Source organism: Cyrtonyx montezumae, unplaced genomic scaffold (assembly GCF_038088225.1).
Source record: "Cyrtonyx montezumae isolate F1298 unplaced genomic scaffold, pur_monq_1.0 scaffold_17, whole genome shotgun sequence".
Classification (NCBI taxonomy): domain Eukaryota; kingdom Metazoa; phylum Chordata; class Aves; order Galliformes; family Odontophoridae; genus Cyrtonyx; species Cyrtonyx montezumae.
In genome coordinates, this window is record NW_027071903.1 from 24,781,141 (window position 1) to 24,802,408 (window position 21,268).

At 42.0% G+C, this 21,268-nt stretch overlaps 1 protein-coding gene across 8 annotated transcripts in view; it reads left to right on the forward strand.

Annotated features, from left to right (window-relative positions):
• The window catches only part of ATOSA (atos homolog A), a 41,945-nt gene that overhangs the window by 17,865 nt on the left and 2,812 nt on the right, over nt 1-21,268 (forward strand). For 4 of the 8 annotated variants that reach the window (XM_065733865.1, XM_065733861.1, XM_065733863.1 and 1 more), the window contains 10 exons: nt 6,075-6,259; nt 7,068-7,270; nt 7,725-7,850; nt 8,127-9,972; nt 10,479-10,595; nt 12,761-12,840; nt 13,608-13,716; nt 14,547-14,711; nt 16,768-16,836; nt 19,070-19,269. In XM_065733865.1, coding sequence (XP_065589937.1) covers nt 6,075-6,259; nt 7,068-7,270; nt 7,725-7,850; nt 8,127-9,972; nt 10,479-10,595; nt 12,761-12,840; nt 13,608-13,716; nt 14,547-14,711; nt 16,768-16,836; nt 19,070-19,269 — 3,100 coding nt within the window. Of the gene's footprint in view, nt 1-6,074; nt 6,260-7,067; nt 7,271-7,724; nt 7,851-8,126; nt 9,973-10,478; nt 10,596-12,760; nt 12,841-13,607; nt 13,717-14,546; nt 14,712-15,514; nt 15,673-16,767; nt 16,837-17,172; nt 17,380-19,069; nt 19,270-21,268 lie in introns of those variants that run through there. The other 4 variants (XR_010622029.1, XR_010622031.1, XR_010622030.1 and 1 more) reach the window with 4 other exon arrangements.

The window sequence follows — 21,268 nt, forward strand, 5'->3', positions numbered from 1 at the left end:
AATAGGTTTTCACATATTCTGCAAGCTTAAGGAAGCCCTGTTTTCTGTCCTGGGGTGATGTGCTGCTCTGTTCCTAGCCCAGCTGGGGGTGTGCATTGCTGGTGGAGCTGAATGCTCACCTGGGGCTCAGCTGCCCACTCCCCTCATGTGAACAGGGTGGCACCTTGAAACAGGACAGCTTTAGCAACTTATTTTCACTACAATCGTGCAAAATTTATTCGTTCTAATACAATAATTTAGACTGGTGTACACATTTGTTTCATTGTACTGTAAGGTTTTGTGCAAATTTTTTTTGTATGTGTATCACATTTAACCAAACGGCAATCTAGGAAGTCCCAGTGTAAAGGAAAACACAAACTGATGTGTGTTTAATTAAGTGCATTACTGAGGCAAAAGCCCTCTTTGCTTTCAGTACCTGCCTTGTTATAGCATGTTAGTACAAGTAGCATCTTCTGTAACTCCTTCTGTAGACTGCTAGTTCTGGGATCAGCAAAAAGCTTATGTTGCTCCAGCTTGCTTATAGTTAAAAGCATTAAACATTTTCTAACAGTCAGTGTTAAGGCTCTTACAGCTTTACACTACTGTGGAATATACAACTTTGCTTTCAGCTCAGTGAAGGGGGTTTTGGAACTGAGTTTGAAACTTGCTGCTTTTTTTTCAGGTATAGTCTTCCAATGGATAAATACAGATCATGAGATCATAACGATTGCTGTGTTTCTCCATTCATCGTTTCCTTGTGGAGTGAGAAACAAATTGGCTTACATCAGTTGTTCTTAAGTGTTCCCTTTCTTTTCCCAATTAAGTGAAAATAAAGTCAGTTTCCCTGACCAAAATACTAACGTTGGATCTCAAGTTTGGTTTGGTTGAATGCCAGTGAGTCAAAAGAAGGAGGTTAAACCGATGTTGCTAGGTAAAAATAGAAAGCTATGGTTGGGAAGAGCAGTGACTCAGTAAGCAGTGTGGTGATGGCAGGGTAGGATGTCAGCCAAGGCGCAGGAAGCGGGATGGGAACACCCAGAGCAGTTCAGCAATCTGTGTTTTCTGCTCTCCAAAGGAGTGGTTTCTGAGGCTGCTGACAAGCAGTTCAGCTTGAAATGAATTAAACTGCTTTTCTTCTGTACTTGTTAAATGGTTTGACCCCAAATAGGTTTTAGCAAAAGCAGTTACATGAACTTACTTTTTGTCCAGACTGATTCCGAGTGCAGTATCTTTCCAGTGACTTCATGAGCTGTACAACTGGCTCTGGGTGAGTTCTGAGGTAGTGATGTGCCCAGGAGAGCTGTGCAGCAGATGGGTGGTGTGGTGACGGGGAGCAGTGTCTGGTGGTGCTCATCCACTTGTGTGGCTCTGTAGTAGCTTTGTTGGCTGCAGTGTAGTCGTGTTTTGCTTTCTTAAATAACCTGTTAGAAGGTGATGTTTCTTTCTCTCTTTTTTTTTTCTTCCTGTTGTAAGAACACCAGAGCAGTGATTTTTCTCTTCCCCTGTGCAGAAGTAAGAAGATCCAGAGCTTGTATAGCTTCCGTCTGCTCCATTGAACATCAGTCCTAATTTAACCTTCTGTCCTAGCATTTCCAGCCTGCATCTTGAGGTGTTGCGGTGAGCAGGCCATGGTTCAGTTTGATGTCCTGGGAAACATAAAGAGGAAGCAGAAGTGCTGTGAGGTCTGCTCTTCTGCACCAGGAGTAGGTCTACTGCTGAAGTCAGTGCTGGGGGGAGGTTTACAGAGCATTCCTAAGTGATTCACCAGTTAATTGCATTTTCTTGAATTTAAGTAAACTTTAGCTTATGGCTTGTTTCATGATAGGAATAGACTAGCTTATGGTTTTGACTCTTGATAGCGTAAATTATAGTTAAAGCCTTAATATTGTCAGGCCTGTGAGCTCTGTGACGTCAGACGTAATCATGGGCTTGAAGCATGTAGACACAACATCCAGAAAATAATGGATTTTGAGGTTCAAGGGCAGCTTTCTTTGAAGTATGCACAACATGGGATTAGTTAACTGAAGCATCCGTAGGTGTTTCCAATTCCAGAAGAGAAGCTATTAGTCAAATGTTTACATTGTGTTTCATTTCCTTTACAGTAGTCTCTTGAATCCCTGCCTTACTCTTAAAATGCAGGACTACCTTTAACCCACTTCTTGGAGGAGTGAGATAATAAAACCCATTTGTTGGCTGTTAGGAGGGAGGGTCATAGAGCCCATGCTGAAGCTTTTTATGTGCCTCACAGAGCCTCCTTGATCTGAGCCTCACAGAGCAGCCACTGCTTCCTTAGTGTAGCTGATGTCTGTGGCCTGGAGCCTTAGATCCTTCAGCAATATTTTTAATCTTTCTGAAAACTGACACTGGAGTGGTACCAAATGCACTGGAAATTAGATGTAATGTGGAGTGATGTCAGCAGGGCTGGCAGGGGGTTGGGGAGATGTGGGGGAAGGTGTGGGGCTGGGCACACAGCGGGGCCAGCATCCTGCTGTGCAGCTGAGCTGCACCTGTGGGGCAGTTCCTGCTTGGGTGTGTAGTTTGCTTGCTTTCTTGTAATGAAATAGGAGTCTGATTATACCAGTGCCTTCAGAATCTGCTCTGTAACCTAAAGGTTTTCCAGGGATGCTCTGGGCTGTTCTAGAGCATATTTAAAGGTAATTATTATCTGTGTTTCATGGGCTTTTAAGAGCAGCCTTCATGATCACAGTGTGGGGCGTCCTGCAGCCATCAGGCCGGCCAGAGCTGCACCCCTGCCATACGCTCTGAGTTCGCAGTGGGCATGGTAGAGCAGCAGGGTGCACGATACCAATGTATTTGCTTCATGTCTCAGCCTAGGAGAGAGATTAACTGCTCTTCTAAGGCACATTTCACGAAAGCGTTTTCTGTAATTGCTGCAGAAAATACTGCAATAGGAAAGGGAAGGGAGTTGGTCTGTGTGGCTGTGACCTAACTGGGGAAGGAGTCGATGGGCAGAGCTGGCTCAGCTATGCTCTGTCCCAGCTCAGTGAGATTATGTCTTGCTTGTACCACAGGGATGAATTCAGGAGATTTTAGTATGGGTGCCTGTCCTAGCTTTTCCTTTGCTTTTGTGTTCTTGTCCTTTATTAAATAAAGTGCTCCAGTGAGTTGTGCATGTGTGCAGTGGACGGGGGAGGGCCAAGGATCTGAAGACTCTTCCTGACATCTCTTGTTAAATGTGGTTTCCTGTTTGTCTAGAAGATGTAGGAAAGTAGTTCTTGTTCGGTGTACAGAGGAGACAAAGGAAGACAAAACCCTGTGCCTCCAGGTCTATGTTCTCCAGCACTGTATGCTTAGTTCTATGTACAGTGTAATAGCTTCATTCTGAATTTATATGTGTACATATCTATAGGAACACTTGTTTTATAATATATGCTCGCATGTTCCATTGCCAGAGATGAAGCAGAATAAAAACATTCATAGTAAGGTTATAGGCATGAGATTATTCTGTGCACAGTGTGTTGTCTATAATTCAGCCCTGTTTAAGACACAAAAGAGAACTGCTGCAGCACACATAACCAGGAATTCTTTTTTGCTAAACACTGAGTTTGCTGTTTCTATAAATGCCTTTCCACCCTTGTCCTCAATTACATCAACTTGCATCATCTGGGTCTGTTGTGCAGGAACAATTACCATGCTTCCCAGTGTTCTCAGGGCTTTTTTCCTTTGCTGAAGCTATTAGAAGTTGCCAAATAATACAGAAATCACATGGAGCTAAAGAAGTCAATATGTCACGTGATGCTTGTAGGAAAACACATTTCTCAATAACTGTTGCTATTTGTGCTGTAAAAAAAATTAAAAATCAGGATCAGATGCCTTGTTTGTTACGTTGCTGATGTAATTTTTAACTGTTGGCCCTGCCTTTATAAGCTGTTAAGAGAGCAGTAGCTTTCCCCAGCTCAGTGCTTGCTGTTGGTCCTCCAGTAAGGATGTACCATTTGCACTTTTCTAGTGTAGATGTTCAGGTGTTGTGTCCTACCCTGCTGGTTTCTGTTCCGTTGACCAAGGTGGGCTCTGTCTGTGTAAATGCATCCAGATCTTGATGGAGCGCTTTCATTTTTTTCTTTAAAACCAGAGTGTTTTTGCATACTGAACTGCACAGATTTCTGACCTTCTCTTAAGGAGCAGTGTTTCCTCCCCCCTTTTTTGCCTGTTAGGCATGAGGCCATTCTGCTTTAGTTTGTTCCAGCTGCTACTGAGTGCTTCTGGGTGTTGGAAGCTCCTACATCTGAGCAGGAGAGCTGCTCCTGCAGCGATCCAGCCCACTGGGACCACCCTAACATCACTGTGGCCTTTGTGCTCAACTCTGTATGCCCAATGCTTGTGGTCTCGGTGCTTTGCAGAGATTTTCCGAAGCCCATTCCTTATTCTGTAAGTATGACTTACCTATTGTTTGGGCTTATGCCTGAAAAAAATGTTGCAGGTGCCTAATGTGATTGGTGAGTCACATCACTGTAAGTGGCTTGTCCTCTCTGTTATTTACTGTTCCTTTAATCTTTCATGCCCCCTTCTTTAGTAATTTTCTGCCATCCATCAGAAGAACTGCTGCTTTAACTCGTGCCAGGTGGCGTAAGGCTTGGTGCCATGCGGGGTCCTCAGGGAAGCTCAATCTTGCCTTGGGCTTTTGGCAGAAGGTGGATGGTGGACTGTGCCTGGTGCAGGCAGCACCCAGCCCTGTGCTGCCACTGAGCAGGGGCTCCTGCTGCTGCCATCCATCCCGCTGTTCTTTTCTGTTTTCCCATAGGCAGAAGCGCATCCTTTCAGAGAGAGGAAAGGAGGCTGTAAAGGTGTGGACTTGTTTGTAGTAAGTGTGGTTCCCGGGTAGCAGAGGTGGCTTCTCCCAGGTAGTGTGTGTAGATCCCTTCACATTGTCTATAGGCCCTGGGGCCCATGGAGCACAAGCCTGGGCTCAGCAAATATATCCATGCAAAAGCTGATGTTGCACACTTAGTAGTTTCTGTATGCAAGTAATCAGGTGCTTCACTGGAGTTTTTATTTAATATGTCCCTTCCATGGGTTTTTCAGGTCTGCCTTACCACATCTGCTAAATGCTCAGGTACTAGGGAACAAAGGCAAAAAAACCCAAAGCAGCAAAACCTCTTGAAAAACCTGAGCCATCTCTTTTTAAGAGCAGGAAAGTCATTTGTGTATGGTTTTCAAAACGTGTTCTGAAGTTAGCAGTCACTCCTGGCAGCTTTGTTTTGGGGCACAATGCAGGATTCTCACACTAGGGTGGTGAAGATGTCATGTGCTTTTATCTCCCAGAAGCATAAAACAAAGAATTGCTGCTGTGCTGTAGAACTGGGGCTGCTATATCGTGCTCCGTGGGCACTGCTTGTACCAGCATGGCTCACGAGGAGCAGTGCAGCTGCTGCTTTGTTTAGGGAGACTTGTTGAGGCTTGGTTCTTTGCACGAGTTTGGACTGAGAGTGTTACGAAGCAGTGAATATTCTGTACGTTCCTCATGAACCTTGTCTCTGTGTGAGAGCTGTTAATGGTAACTATAAATGGACCTCTCTTAAATAATCCCGGCTCTCAGCAGTAGGAACTCGCTATAAAAATCTTAAAGAACATTGTGTCCCACTTTCTCTAATATAATTAACTCTTACTATTTTTTCCCTATTAAATTGTTTAATATGTTATGTGATTCTGTGTGCTTTCTTTATATCTGTTACGTGCTGTTGAAGATGTCGAGTCGTACTGCCATCAGGGTCCTTCTGTTAGGACCCAGGAGAGATTCTTCCTGTAGAAAAGCTGTGATTCAGCTGTGGGTCACAACACAAACTGTTGTTCTTTGTCACTGGTGCAGCCTGATGACACAGCCAATTACTCCATGGAGCTTGCTTCAGATTGTTTCTAATTCTGTCCACTTGCAGCAGCAAAGTTAAAGGTTGAAGAAAGATGAGTTTTGGTGTGTGATGACTCTCAGCATGGTGGGGAGGCAGGCAGCCTGATGCAAACATCCATTTCCCATAGCTCATGTTTAAAGTGTATGCTGAAACAAACCACAGGGACAGCTACAGTTTAATGCTTGCTCTACAGCAGATGACATTGTTTTTGTCTTTTTGAAATGGCAGATACTTTAGATGAGTACTTTGAGTATGAAGCTGAGGAGTTCCTCGTCTCCTTGGCCTTGCTGATCACCGAAGGTCGGACGCCTGAACACTCAATAAAGGGCAGAACAGAGGGCTTTCATTGTCCTCCAGCACAGTCAAGTCAGCCAACAACAACTAAGCATGAATGCAGTGACAAGCTGGCTCAGGTATGATGTTCCCGTTTCATCTGAAGTGATGCTACCATGATTAAAGTCAGCTGAGAACCCCTGGTAGGCTCCTAGCAATTGCTGTCTGTCAGCTCTGCATTTAAACAAGTATGTAATTCGGTGTCATACTAATAATAGATCAGATCTGTCCTTAAAATGAGATCATTAAGCCTTTTATCCTTGAACACGAAGTTCTGCACAGCTACCTGAATGCAGTACCTATTTGAGTCTTTATTATGCAGATCGTGAGTGCTATACTTAGCATTCATGGTCTCTTTTTTTTTTTTTTTGAGAGAGAGAGAAAAGCTGTAGGATGACTTTTAGAACTTTTTGCTCTTTCAGGTGGTATTGAAAAGTCAGTGCTCCAAAAAAAAAAAACTGGAACACCATCGAGTGCACCTCATCTCTTTTGGCTTGAGGTTGGAGCATCTCTCAAATGACAGATACTGTGTACTGTGTGAATTTGCAGTTTGCTCATGCAGAAGTTAGTTTGATCCAAGACAGAATTTCATAAGGCATTGCTGAGGATGGACTGTGGAGAGAGTAGTAACAGTTGTGAAGTATGGTAGCTGGGGAAATTTCTGCGAGCCCTTTATTTCTGACTGAAGTTGCTTTAACTACAGGCACAGATGATTTGCTAATTTGTCATTTGATAGCTCTGGGACCTTATCTCTGGTTTGGTGCACTGTAGTCTATGGAACTTGACCCTTACCCTTTTTGAGTTCTTTGGAGCGTGAGTTTAAAGTAGGTTTAAATGTGGCTAGTATTTTTATGGCTTACATATGTTGATATTTATTCTCTCCCTTAGTGTCGTCAAGCCAGGCGAACCAGATCAGAGGTTATGCTCCTGTGGAAAAACAATATTCCAATCATGGTTGAAGTGATGTTACTTCCAGACTGTTGCTATAGTGATGAAGGGCCTAACACGGAGGGGAATGATTTAAACGATCCCGCAATCAAACAAGATGCGTTGTTGTTAGAAAGGTGGATTTTGGAACCAGTTCCTCGACAGTAAGTTGGGTTTGGGGATCAGTTGTTAGTTTGTGATTTGTTAAGTTCTATAAATGTTTATGTAGACGGGGACAAATCAAGCTCTGCATTGCTCACATTGTTCAGGAGTTTCATTGTTTTGCTTGAATTGTCTGTTTGATTTTCAGAATGAAAATCTGTAAATACGTTTGTCTACCAGCTTTTAACGCAGAATACTCCAACCATGCACATGTAATATATTGTATTTTTATATATATAATGTTTTATGACTACGATTTCCTATGAGATATTTGCAAACATTTAACCTTTCACCTGAGAGCTGATAATGTGATCTGGACAGACAAGGCAAATGGGGAAAGGGAGCTACAGAATATATGAAAGCTTAATTCTGGTAATAGCATTCCATGTCCTAGTTCTGTTAGTTCTCTGTGCATATTCTTACCAACATCTGTGTGTTTCTTTGAATGCGTTTTAGGAGTGGAGACCGATTCATTGAAGAGAAGACGCTTTTATTGGCTGTGCGCTCTTTTGTTTTCTTCTCCCAGCTGAGCGCGTGGCTGAGTGTTTCACATGGTGCTGTTCCCCGTAACATTCTGTACAGGTATGTTTGAAGTGAAAAATACTCTTGCTTTGCTGTTTGCAGGGTGCTGCTACTCACCTTAAACCCACTCTTCCTACTTGTGGCCCTCTTCGCTTTCAGGAGCCATGCGTTGGCCCAGTTCTGTGCTGTTTGTATCCGGTTCCTATACTCTGCAAAGTGTGGCAGTTGCTGTGTGACAAAGCTTCAGTGTTTTGTTTTTGAAATTTGTCTTATGACATAGAGATCTAAGGCCCTTTATTGAGATATGTCTATAAACATGATTCTGTATTGCTTCAGGGTGAGTGCTGCAGATGTGGACCTGCAATGGACTTTCTCCCAGACACCGACAGAGCATGTCTTTCCTGTTCCTAATGTTTCCCACAATGTGGCCTTGAAAGTCAGCGTCCAGTCCTTACCCAGACAATCGAATTACCCAGTTTTGACCTGTAGTATTCACACCAACCTTGGCTATTATGAAAAGCAAATGAGAGAGCGTAAGTTGCATCATCACAGTGAATCCAGTGCAGCAGAGCTGTGCAGTACCTCCAGTCTGCCGCGTGTCTGTGGGAAACAAACGTGGACAATGACACCTGAAGGCTTACTTAATGTAAAAAAGACACCTGAATTTACTTCATCTATCAGAAATTTAAAGCTTTATCCATCTACTGGTCTTGGATCTGATTTTGCAGCATCGCAGTCTAAAGTTCAGTGCTATAATGCTGCTGCAGACAGTAAGGCACAATCTCACGAAACAGCTGTTCGAACTTTTAAATCCCTTTCTTTGATCGATTCCCGTGTTTCAAATGGTCATTGCTCTCATCAGCCCACAGGAGAAAGCAATCCTTTGATAGGCTCCCTACTTCAGGAGAGACAAGAAGTCATTGCGAGAATTGCTCAACACTTGATTCACTGTGATCCAGCTACTTCCTCAGTTGTTGCTGGGCGTCCCTTCAACGTGCACGAAACCAGCACAGCTACACCAAAAGCTTATCGGAGTACTTATGAAGATGAAAACTTGCTGAGGAAAGGCAAGGAAACCTCTCCTGCTCCTACTGTCAGTTCAGATAACGCCATGCAGGAGGATGGTGGTGAAGGCAAAACTAGAGCAATACCAGAAATCCCACGGCTCGATCCCCGTGCCCCAGCGAGCCACTGTGGCCGTCCGTGTGCAGAAGGTAACCCTCTCATTGACTCTCTGCTCCAGGAGCGGCGGGAGGTTATAGCAAGGATTGCCCAGCACTTGATTCATTGTGATCCAGCTACTTCTCATGTCAGTGGTCGTCCGTTCAAAGTGCATGAGACCAGCCCAGTTACTTCAAAAGTTTTCCGAAGTACATACGAAGATGAAAATTTGCTGAAGAAAGTCAAGCAACCGTCTTCTGTTTCTTTTGCTAAATCCAGTTTTAATTTGCTAGAAGACAGCAATAAATTGAGGTTGAAAACACCAGATACTCTTATCAGTCCTAGGTTTGATGGTGAATCAAAGGCTTCTCTGAAACTTCAAGCAAGAAGAAAATTGGTATTAGCAAAACCTGGTGAAGCTGTCCAAAATGCATTTCACCAGACTTCAAGTAAGACTTCTCATTTATATAGTAACACGCACACATCACCGTCGTGTGTTAAAGAAAATAAATCCAAATTGCCGGATAAATTGGAGATGATACATTCAGAGTATGTGCAGAAAGACCAGATAACCAATAGAACTAAACAGTGTTCAAGTTTTAGCAGCGTTGATGAACAGATTTGCACAAATAAACTTAAAGAAAGAACAGTTGTTAGTGAGAACAACAACATGGGCACTTTTAACAATTTGCAGATAGATAAATGCAGAATACTTGAAGGTACAAAAAAAGCAACTGTGATGCAGGCATCTGACTCTTTGCACAAGAATGAACTCAAATGTTCAGATAAAGACTCAAAAAAACCAAGTATTTATGAGCAAAATACCCAGCTTATTAGTATTGAAAATTATTTAATTAAAGACCATGACAATTTCAAAACTAAAAACAGACAAGATAAAACGAAAGCTGCACATGATGAGAATGAAGAGCCAGTAGGCCTTGATTTTCAAAGCACTTCTCAGAAGAAATCTTCAGAAGATGGCTCCGTTAGGTGTGAGAGGCTGAAGAACCCAGATGTGCAGGTAAGCAGAGATGAAAAGAGCTATTTCTTTAGCTGCTGGCAGTCAGGTAACTTGCAACCACACCCTGTATTTGCTAAGGCTGATGGAAGAATTTCTGTCTGACTCTTAGTGAAGCAGTATGGGACTGTTGTCTGCTTCCAGCTCTGAAGTGAAGCTTTTTCGAGTGGTGCTTCCCTCCTCCCTCCTGAATTGGAAGTTTAATGTGAGGAAGGCCATTGCCTCATCCTGCTCACTGTGATAGCATTAGAAATGACATCTTCTGTAGTCAGTTAGGTGTCGTGTATACACATACTGTTGTATCCATGTGGTGTGTGGCCATTTAAAATCAGTAGTTTGTAGTGGTTGCAGATTGAATCAAAGAGAACTTGCATCTATTTCATAATACCTCAGTGTGATGCAGGGGCACCAGCTGCAGGAGTTCTTTCCACTCGAGCAAACAAATGATATCTCGATAGGCTGTTGGAATAGCCCAACAATACCTTGAGTTGAACCTGTTTTACTGACAGAAAGCACCATCTCTGAAACACACAAATATATGGCGGAAACACAACTTTCGATCCTTGGATGGGACTTCAACGAAGGCTTTTCATCCCCGAACTGGATTGCCTCTGCTTTCAAGTCCTGTAAGTTACTGATGAAATTATGGCTTAACTGTGATTCAACTTTCATATGAGAAAGGGGGTGTTGTGTTCATTTAGTCCCTGTGTGTTATAGAAAATTTGACAAGATGTCTAGAAGAAATGTTTGTATTTACTTTCAGTGTCGTGGTGAATGCTTTTGCAGGTGGAATGTTGAGAGTTAATGCTAAGATGAAGTTGAATAATTCTGAAAAGGAACGTGTTAGAGTTAGCTCTTGAGAGATTCTCAAGAGTAACAACAGGTAAAATAAAAAATTCTATGGCAAACAATGGTGTTATTAAAGAGTACAAAAGAAAGTGTTTTGAAGTTAACATTTCATCACTGAGGAGTTTTTGTGTGAGTTATTAATACCTGGTGGCGTTTTTGTTTCTGTGAACAGTTCGTACAGCATGTTCCTCAACATCCAGAGAGATAGCTGAGTCGGTGACACAAGGTTGCTGTGATAAGGCAGAAACACATTTTTACATGAGGGCTGCTCTGAAAGTAATGCCTTAGGTTTTATGTTGACTAGTCTGACCTGGAAGTGCTTATGAAACTGAAGTGTGAAACTGAATTCTTCCATGTGGGAAACAGTGGTACCCACTGACATTTATTGACACTTGATGAATGTTTGTGGAGACCAAACAGTGGATTTGAGCACAGGGAGGTGACGGTGCATTTCAGCAGTGGTGTCAGTAATATGAAAGATAAGTTACTTTCCAGATGGCCATGCACAGCTGTTACTCCACAAAATGAAGAGTGCCTCAATCAGCTCATCCATGCTAATTGGTAGATTACAACCAAGGGTCTGTGTATGGAGCTGAACATTGGCTTCAGTGTATTGGAAATGATAGTTGCAATGTTGGAATATCACAAAGTTTGTGCCAGGTGGGTGCTACGAATGCTGTGCAGAAACAGAAGGAACAGTGTATGCAAGTTTGTCAGGATTGATTGAACCAGTGTGAGGCTGGAGGTGGCAGTTTCTGGTATCAGGTCATTACCAGTGATGAGATGTCGTCAGAAGAGCACTCCATGGAGTGATGATGTGTGAACTGCCCATCGAAGAAAAAGTTCAAGATGAGGATGTCAGTGAGTAAAGTGATGTGCACTGTCTTTTGGGACAGGGAAGGGCTGATCTTTCCAGATGTCCTGGAACCCAGACTAATTTAAGCAGCTTTAACTGCTCCATCACAACACTGAGTAAGATGAAGGCTCAAACTTCCAGTCAGGCCAGAGAGGAAAGCAGCCTTTCTCTTGCAGCATGATAACACCAGGCCCCATACTGTTTGAAGACCACGGAGTACGTTGCCAGTCTTGGCTGGACTGTCCTGCCATATCCACCATGTAGTCTGGATTTGGCACCTTCTGATTTCCAGCTGTTTGGGGTGATGAAAGATGGAGTGTGTGGGCGATGTTTTCTAGCAATAACACTGTTGTAGCAGCTATGAAGTAGTAGGTCAACTCTGCCAGCGCAGACTTTCTACCAGTGTGGCATGCAGGCTCTTACTCATTGCTGGCAAAAATACACAGCTAATAGTAGAGACTGTGCTGAAAAATAGCATTTTGCTGCTGAGAATTTCTTCTATCAAGCAGTATTAGTGTGCTCTCTGTATCTGTTGAACCCTCCATGGAAATAAACAGGAGGCATTCCTTTCAGAGCAGTCTACATAGTGCCTGGTTGGTTGGTTGGGATTTTAAAGAAAAAGGCATTCCCAATTAAAACTAGTGACATGCTGACCTTTTGTAGTCAGCATACAGTGTGTTTTGTTCTTTGGTGCTTATGGAAGATGTTGTGTTTTCAGGGAACTCAGATGGAAATTGGTACAACTTGTTTATTCCTAACGCTCTGTACTGCTCCAAAGCCTCTTGAGTGAGCTGGACAGTGATTTGGGGGTGCAATTAGTTCCTGTTGCTTTGTTCACGTATTCTTCTGGGAGCTCCTGTTCTGTTGATCAGGTTTTTACTTCCATCTTTTTAAGCAGTTCTGTCAACCAGAACTCACAATCTTTAATAATTATAGATTTTTTTTTTTCCCACAGAGTTCAGAATAACTTCTTGTTTTTGTGGTTTTGTAATGTCATGCAAATTCTTGGCAAACCTGTGCCTACTTGTCAAAATTGTGCTTACTGGAGGTGCAGTTTTTAAATTAGCATTTTCTTCCCCTTTTGAGGTTCCTCAGAGGAAAACACAGTCTGGGTGCTTTGATCTGGATTCATCACTGCTGCAGTTGAAATGTTTGTCTGCAAGAAGGTACATTTTATTTACCAGAAACTTCGAGGTTTTTTTGGGAACAGAACGTATATAACACCAAAGTTGGGTAGCAAACACAGACGTATGGGTGCCTTTCTGAATAATTCTTATTCTGAAAGATTTTTTTTAGCTTCATTGCAATTGTGTAGGAGCAGTAGATTTCTACCATCAACTGTGATACTCAGTTGATGGGTTTTGTTTCAGGACCCCAAGTCAGCACAGCACTGGAACAAAGTCCTAAAGTGAGAGCTGCTGCTGAGCCCAGCTCTGTCCCATGTAGGACTGGGGATGCTGTAGGATACACTTGAGTACTCAAACAAAATATATTAATCACTGAGTCATCTTTTTCCCTGGAATTTTTTCCTCCATTATGTGAAAAACATTGCAAATGAGATGTTTTGCTCTTAAGAGTTGAATGGGTTAAATGTTTTTGCTTTTATATCTGCTCTGAGAACATAACCTTTGAAAGGGACTAGTCATGACTTTTTACACATTACTGTGCGTAACATAAACGTAAAAGTTCTGTTTTTTCATTCAGAGTTAATGAACAACATACATTTGTATTGTCTATATCTCTTGGTGAAGCTATTGTTCAGTTACCTAGAAAATGTTTTGCAAGAATATTTACAGACAGTGTTCAACTGGTATTTCTTTAGCACAGTAATTTGCAATGCAGTAAGCAAATGATTCTTTTTAGACCTGGTTATACCCAGAAGACAAAAGGAAATGTGTTCATCCTTTACATTTATTCTCTTTTATTTATATAGCCCACAACAATGTATAAACAGAGAGAGTGATCCAGAGAGCCATGGGAAACCATTTCTAAGTTCTAGTGCTCCACCAGTAACAAGTCTTAGCCTTCTGGGAAACTTTGAGGTATTGCATATTGTCTAGAAGTCTTGTGGTATTTTTTATTATTCCTCTGTACTGCTTTTTAGAGTGCATTAGTGCAAATAATTCCAGCCAGATTACAGCACAAAGGTTCATAATTAAATTGAATGAAATGTCTTTCAATTTTCATCTATAAAGCCATGAATTTCATTCCCAACAATGTCTTCTTTCTTAGATACAAAAAGAGAAATTTTTACTTCTAATTCACCCTACAGTTAAGTTAGGAGGTGTTATGCTGGCTTAAATGAGATTTAAACTGTTGTTGTTCATTTTTATCTTATATAAACCTAGAAAAAAAATTCACATTTCTTACTCTTAAAACCTACTCAATGTTTCATAAAAGCTGCATGAAATCGGTGTAGTAAACAACATGTTGGAAGGGTAGCCTCCAGCTTTTGATTTCATGTAGCACATCAAATGTCAGTGACTAATTAGAGCATTTATGGATTGCATTATACCTTGTGAAACATGGAGTGAATACGTTGAGAAAAGCTACGGATTACAGCCTTTTTTTTCAGATAGTGTATACCAAAGGAAGTCCTGAATAGATCCTGCTGCTCTCTGTGGGCTTTTATGCAGGTTTGAGTCAGATCAAGAGAGGATTTACATGATGCTTTCTGTTAGACCGCTGCCATCTTGCCGAGTGCTCCTCTGTTTGTTGCAATTTCTGGCTCAGTAGTGATTTCTGGTATGTCACCTCCTGAAACACTTAGGACCCAGGTCCTTATAAAGACTGTTTTCTTGCTTGCTGCTTTTTATTTTCTGCTGTATTGTGAGGTGCTTTCAATCTAAACTGTACGTGTTTTGTTTTTCAGGAGTCTGTCTTGAATTTTCGCTTGGACCCGCTGGGCATCGTGGAGGGCTTCACAGCAGAAGTGGGAGCAAGTGGAGTCTTCTGTCCCACTCACATGACTCTGCCTGTTGAAGTGTCATTCTACAGTGTTTCAGATGATAATGCGCCCTCTCCTTACATGGTAAGTGTGTGGTCCAAGTTCATGAGCTTGTAGTCAGGTGATCTTGTCTAACTCATGCTTTAATACAGTAACCAAACATACAGCCTAAAGCTTGCTGAGATGTTTAGCAATTAGCATACTAACATATGTAAACTACCCAGAGCTATTCAGAGCTTCTCAGCTGATCAGGTACTTCTGTGGTAGTAGATAGAAGTATCCCCAGGGAGGATATTTTTGCCCTCCTCCTTTGCTATTTCAAAGCCCTGCATTTTTACATAAGGACAGAGCTGACCTCAGGTGATTGGAGAATTAAATTCTGTTAGACGGAGATGGAAACTGAGAGCTAGGTGAGTGGGGAGTTCATGCAGTGAGGCTTTGGAGGGGTCTGGGACTTTTCCAGTTTCTTATGAATAAGGTCTCTTCCTCCTGTCCTTTCTCTTTTCCTAAGTAATGAGTTTTCTCCTATTGCTGTGTCCCACCATCCAGCTGCTCTGGTCATGGAATATCACTGGAGTGATTGACCTCTGCTATCTCTTTTTTTTTTTTGTCCAACATTCTTAAAATAGGCAGTGAGGCAACAACTGGACTAATAGGATGCATTTTGTTGTCCAAACAAACTGCTGTCCTGGGGAACTAACTGCTTTGCCAGTAAGTAGCTTGGATGGTAGGCCAAGGTGCAGTTGTGGATGGAGAGTTTAGACCCCTTGTCAAAGTTGTTTAGCCCTTTATTTTTAGGCAATTGTTGTCTGAGCTAGTGTTGAGCATGTCACTTTCACAAGTTGCTTGATTTGTTGGTATTCACACACTGTTCTGCACTTCTACATTGACAGCATGGGTTTGAATGCCTCAAATGAGCTACCTTGTAAAAAGCAAAATATGTTGGGTGCTTTGAACCATCGAATCAGACAGCTAGATTCATCTTGGATGCCTTTTAATTAACTGGGTGTTACCTGGGTGACAGATATCATTCTGAGAGGTTTTTCCATGGGTATGTATGTTTAATATACAGTAAATAGTTTCTTTAAACATGTAAGTAGGGTTTAATGCCTGATTATCTCAATATTTAGACTTTAAATTCGTAGGGTGTACCATATATTTGATATTCTGCTTCTAAATTGATTCATAAAATTAAGTTAAATGGCTTTAAAAGTTAAGTTTGCATAATACAGTTTAAGTTTGTATATATCTTTTGTAACTACAGAAAAGTAGTATCAATTTTCTTGCTTTCGTCTTTTTAGATTATTTCACATCATTTTCCAGGAGATTAAAGCATTGTGATGCTCTCCAAATGGTTAAAGCAGTGTTGCTTCTTTCACTAGCAGGGTTTCATTGTTTAAGGCTTTCTCGCATGTTGTAAACATGCTTTTATGGCTAAGTCTCACAGGATTAAGACACGATTTGTATTGTGCCTCCATCATCAGAAGCATTGTTCCTGCTTGTATAGCTGTTTTCTTTGTGCTTTTCCTGTTGTTTTTTTGTTGGTGTTGTTGGATTTTTTTTGGTGTGTCCATGTCTGCAGCACACCAGTTGTGCACGGCAGCATCATGAAGCTGATGCTGTACTGCAGAGCCTTAAGGGGACCTCAGCAGTGCTGGAGCAGAGTGGTTTCCTCAATGGATGCTAGTGGGATGCTCACGAGCTCTGTAGATCTCTGCAGATGATATCATGGCTAGTTTTGGATTAGGATGGGAGATTTAGTGCATCTGCTGTCTTTGAAAAGCAGAAATTAATTCTTCATGGATGGAAGTATTATTGGTGCAGTCGCAGGCTGTGTAGAAATGCATGGACAAGTCTTTCATTTTTAATTTAGAGCTTTCTAGAACGGCTTTTTATTTCTCCATAGCTCCCTGACTGCTGGTTTGAACATGTGCAGCCTTGAAAGTTGTTTCAAGAGGAGAACGTACTTGTTATTGTGTAGCTTTTCATGATCTGCAAAAGTATTTGCTGTTGACTTTTAACTGCATCTCAAATATTGTCTTCATTTTTATTGTGAAAATTAAAAGCAACATGTAAGTACAACTAAGTGAACAGAGCACTGTGATTTGTATTGCATCCTGGTAATTCTATTTCTTTTTTTCCCCAGGGTGTAATTACTTTAGAGTCCCTTGGTAAAAGGGGTTATCGGGTACCGCCTTCAGGAACGATACAAGTGGTATGTATGCAGCTAGAATGGAATCATAGAATCATGTGAGTTGGAATAAACCCTTAAAGGACATCTAGTGCAGCTCCCCTGCAGTGAACAAGGGCACCTACAGCTCCATCAGGTGCTCAGAGCCTGGTCCGGCCTGACCTTGAGTGTATCTAGGAACAGGGCATCCGCCACCTCTCTGGGCAACCTGTGCCAGTGCCTCACCACCTTTACTGTAAAAAAACAAAAATCTTCTTCCTTATATCCAGTATAAATCTCCCCTCCTTTAGTTTGAAACGATTTTCCCTTGTCCTGTCACAGCAGACCCCACTAAAGAGTCTGTCCCCTTCTTTCTTATAGCCCCCCCTTTAGATATTGAAAGGCTGCTATCAGGTCACCTCGGAGCCTTCTCTTCTCCAGGCTGCACAGCCCCAGCTCCGTCAGCCTGTCCTCGTAGGGGAGGTTTTCCATCCCTTGGATCACTTTTGTGGCCCTCCTTTGGATGCGCTCTAACAGGTCCACATCTCTCCTGTACTGAGGACTCCACATCTGGATGCAGTACTCCAGGTGAGGTCTCACCAGCGCAGAGCAGAGGGGCAGGATCACCTCCCTTGACCTGCTGGACACAGTGCTTTTGATGCAGCCCAGGTTACAGTTGACTTTCTGGGCTGTGAAGGCACATTGCTGGCTCATGTCCAGCTTGCTATCTGCCAGTAGGCCCAGGTCCTTTTCATCAGGGCTCCACCCTTACATCTCTAAGCCTGTATTGGTAGTGGGGGTTGCCAAGACCCAGGTGCAAGACCTTGCATTTGGATTTATTGATCCTTCTGAGGTTCTCCTGGGCCCTCTGCTCGAGCCTGTCTAAGTCTCTTTGAATGGCATCCCATCCCTTGGATGTGTTGACCGTACCCCACAGCTTGGTGTCATCCACAGACCGGCTGAGGGCGCGTTCAATCCTAGAGTTGATGTCATTGATAAAGATGTTGAAGAGCACTGATCCCAGAACTGACCCTTGAGGGACACCACTCATCACAGATCTCCATCTGGACATTGAGCCATTGTCAGCCACACTCTGGGTACCATCTTGTAACCTGTTCCTCACCAATCAAACAGTTGACTCATCAAATTCCTGTCTTTCCAATTTGAAGAGCAAGATGCTAAGTAGGACCATGTCAAAGGCCTTACTGAAGTCCAGACAGGTGACATCAGTGGCTCTTCCCTTGTCCATCATTCTAGTTACACCATCATCAAAAGCAACAGAATTAGTCAGGCGGGACCTGCCCTTGGTGAAATGATGCTGGTTGTCCCATATCACTTCTCTTCCATTTCCCTTAGCATAGCTTCTAGGCAGATCTGCACCATGGTCCTTCCCAGTACAGAGGTGAGGCTGATAGGTCAGTATTTCCCTGGGTCATCCTTTCTATGGTTGTTAAAAATGGGCGCCTCATTGCAGATGCAAGTGCATTAAAAGCACTGATGTCAAGAAATTAATGCAGAGGGAAGGAGGAATTTACTAGAGGGGAGAATAAAGCTAGCAGTGGAAAAATGAGTTTCTCTATAAAACTTGTAAAATCGTGAATATTTAAAGTATAAATCCGTCTGTAATATGTGGGAAGAAAGAGACTCCAAACATCTTAATCCATGCAATACCATGAAAAGACTTGAGATAAGTTACTGAAGATTCAGGATAGTTGGAGACACGTCATTACTTCTTCAGTGAGGTAATCCACAAGTCAGATTCTGAAATCCTTTGAAAAGAAACGCCCATTTTAAATACTCAGTCTTAGCTATGTTTTGCAACACTTTAAATGTACCTACTTTCTGGAATGAAATGAAAAGTAAATCATAACCATTGCTTAGAATCAAGGTCTGCCTCTTTCTTCTTAGAACTCAGGCCAGGATGACGCATTGCTAATTCCAGGTGTAAATGTGGAGTCCACCTCTGCACCTGCTGGAAGCACAGCATGCCACAAAAATAGTGGAGGCAAAAATCTGACTAAAAAAGTAAAAAGAGAAGCATATTAGTAAAAATAACGCCACAGCTTCAGATCAGAAAGAATGATTATTATCATATTTTAAAAAAGGAGAATTTCTTGTATCTAAAGTGTTGAAGTGTACAGAAAAAACACACATTTTTGCATAAATGTTATTGACTTATACAGGAGCAAAGTGCATAGAGGATGGTGACTATTATCGTGATTTTTTTCTCAATTTTTCATCTCTAAAGAGCATCATACCGAACCATCTGTCTTTTCAGACCTTATTTAACCCCAACAAAACTGTGGTGAAGATGTTTGTGGTGATCTATGACTTGAGAGAGATGCCAGCTAATCATCAGACATTCCTACGGCAAAGAACTTTCTCTGTTCCTGTGAGACGAGAAATGAAGCGGACTGTCAATAAAGACAACAGCCAACAGACTGAAGAAAGGCTACTACGCTACCTCATACATCTGAGGTAAGCTGCTGGGAGTTAAAAGATTTAAAAGAGAAATCCGAGTACCTGCTGAAACTTCTCCCTCGCTGCCTTTGCCACCAGCCTGTCTGCATGCAGGCGTACTTTACAGACAGTGCTGTTAATTTGGTATTTCAAATGGACCGTATTGAATGAAAAGCTAATAGTTTGGATTCTGCTTGGGAGGAATAAAGATAAAATATAAAGTCCTTTCCTGATGTTTTATAGTCTTGTCAAGCTTAGTTGTTTTCCTTCCAGAAGAGGCTGAGTTCACAGGACCTTCTCTGAGCTTACAAGTAGTGCACGTGCCTGTAACACAGCAGAAGTCAGACAAAGACAAAGTGTTGGTGAGGAGGAGGTGGTTATGCACACAGACCTGGTCAGCAGAACAGGTTCTGACACGAAAGCATCTGGAATCACTGCTAAATGTGCAGCGTTTACTGGTAGAAATCTAACAACTTCTTTTACAAATGAGCAGCACTGATACGCCTTTCACTTTACAGAATATTCACTGCATCTTCCTTACAGGATTTACAAAGCACTGCCTGAAACCAGGTGTGCTGTGGCCACTCTTGGATGTTCTGTAGGCTGCCATTGGAAACAAAGGAGAAGTGATGGCAGTGCTTTGTTCTCCAGCAGTTTGCAGACTTTTGCCTGCATTATTGCACTGGACAGAGCATGTGCACACAGACCCAGTGATTTCACTGCAACTCTTGAAAACCTGAGGGCTGCTGCTGTTCTAAAGCTAGCAGGGTGAACAGTTGGATCTCTTAGTTTAACTTCAAAATTCCAGAAGTAATTCTACATAGTAACTAGTGCCACTAAGTAGCAACCAGCAGTCTTGAGAGCGTAGTTATCTCTGACAGTGGTCCCAGACCACCAATTTCTGTTAAGTGAAAGTCAACAGGCAGAAAAGATGTGTGTTGGCTTACTGGAGTGTGAAAATAACATCACGATTATGGTGCTGAACTGTGCTCTCATCCTGAATTTTAGTCTGGATTAAAATTTGTCCTTTCAAGTCACACTAACTTATTGTATTTAACATAACTACCTTTTGGTTTCTGCTTTCGTGTAGTTGGTAGGCTTGTTTTAGACAGACCCAAAGGAAACTGGCTTTCTTCTTTGTAGTCTCTTTCAGACAGTACATCTGCGGTCTTCTGCTGAGACAGGCATGTAGCAATTCTGCTGCTGTTAGTTCTGAAATACCTGTATGATTTAGTCCAGCCTTCTGATAGGGGTTTTTAATGTATAATGTAAAACACATAACTGTAAATGTTAACTATTTCTGGCTGGAAAAACAAAACGTATGAGTATAGTATCATTCATATATGTTATTTCTGAATTCTTAAAAGGATTAGAAAAGGATTAATAGCAGCCAGGTTTCCTCAAACCCATCCTTCTGAAAACTTGCACATAAAACTAAAAAAAAACCCATGAATTATAAAGATTTTACTATTACTAGAGCTGGCTTAAAGCAGCCTTACAGTTCTAGTCGCAGTACTTTCTGAAAACATGCTTCTTAAGCTTAACACTGAAGCTTTTCTCAGGGAAACCCAACCAACCAAAGTGAAGTCCCTGACGTTAAGCTGCACTGTGGTAGCATCTGCTCATAAGGCCTTAATTATAGCTGTCAGCACTTGCATCATGAAAGCCTTCTTTGCAAGTGGTAATTCAGCAGAGATGCTTGTATAGATCTTGTAACTTTAAATGGGCAGCTGGAATCTGTACAGCACTCTTTACACTGTCAGATACAGTGTTGATGCAATTTTTACATACGGAGTTTGTATGTCTGAGATCGTTCAGCATGCTGTACTGACATAACAAGCAACATGCTCAGAAAGCAGAGGATTCTTACACAGACAGCAGGGGTTGCATCTGCAGTTTTGGAAGTCTCTTGAAAATGCTTTGGAAATAAAAACAAGAAACTTTTGTTATATGCCAAACAAAGACTTCTGTGTTGTACTGAAGTCTATGTGAGCATAGAAGAGAGAGCCCAGCTGTG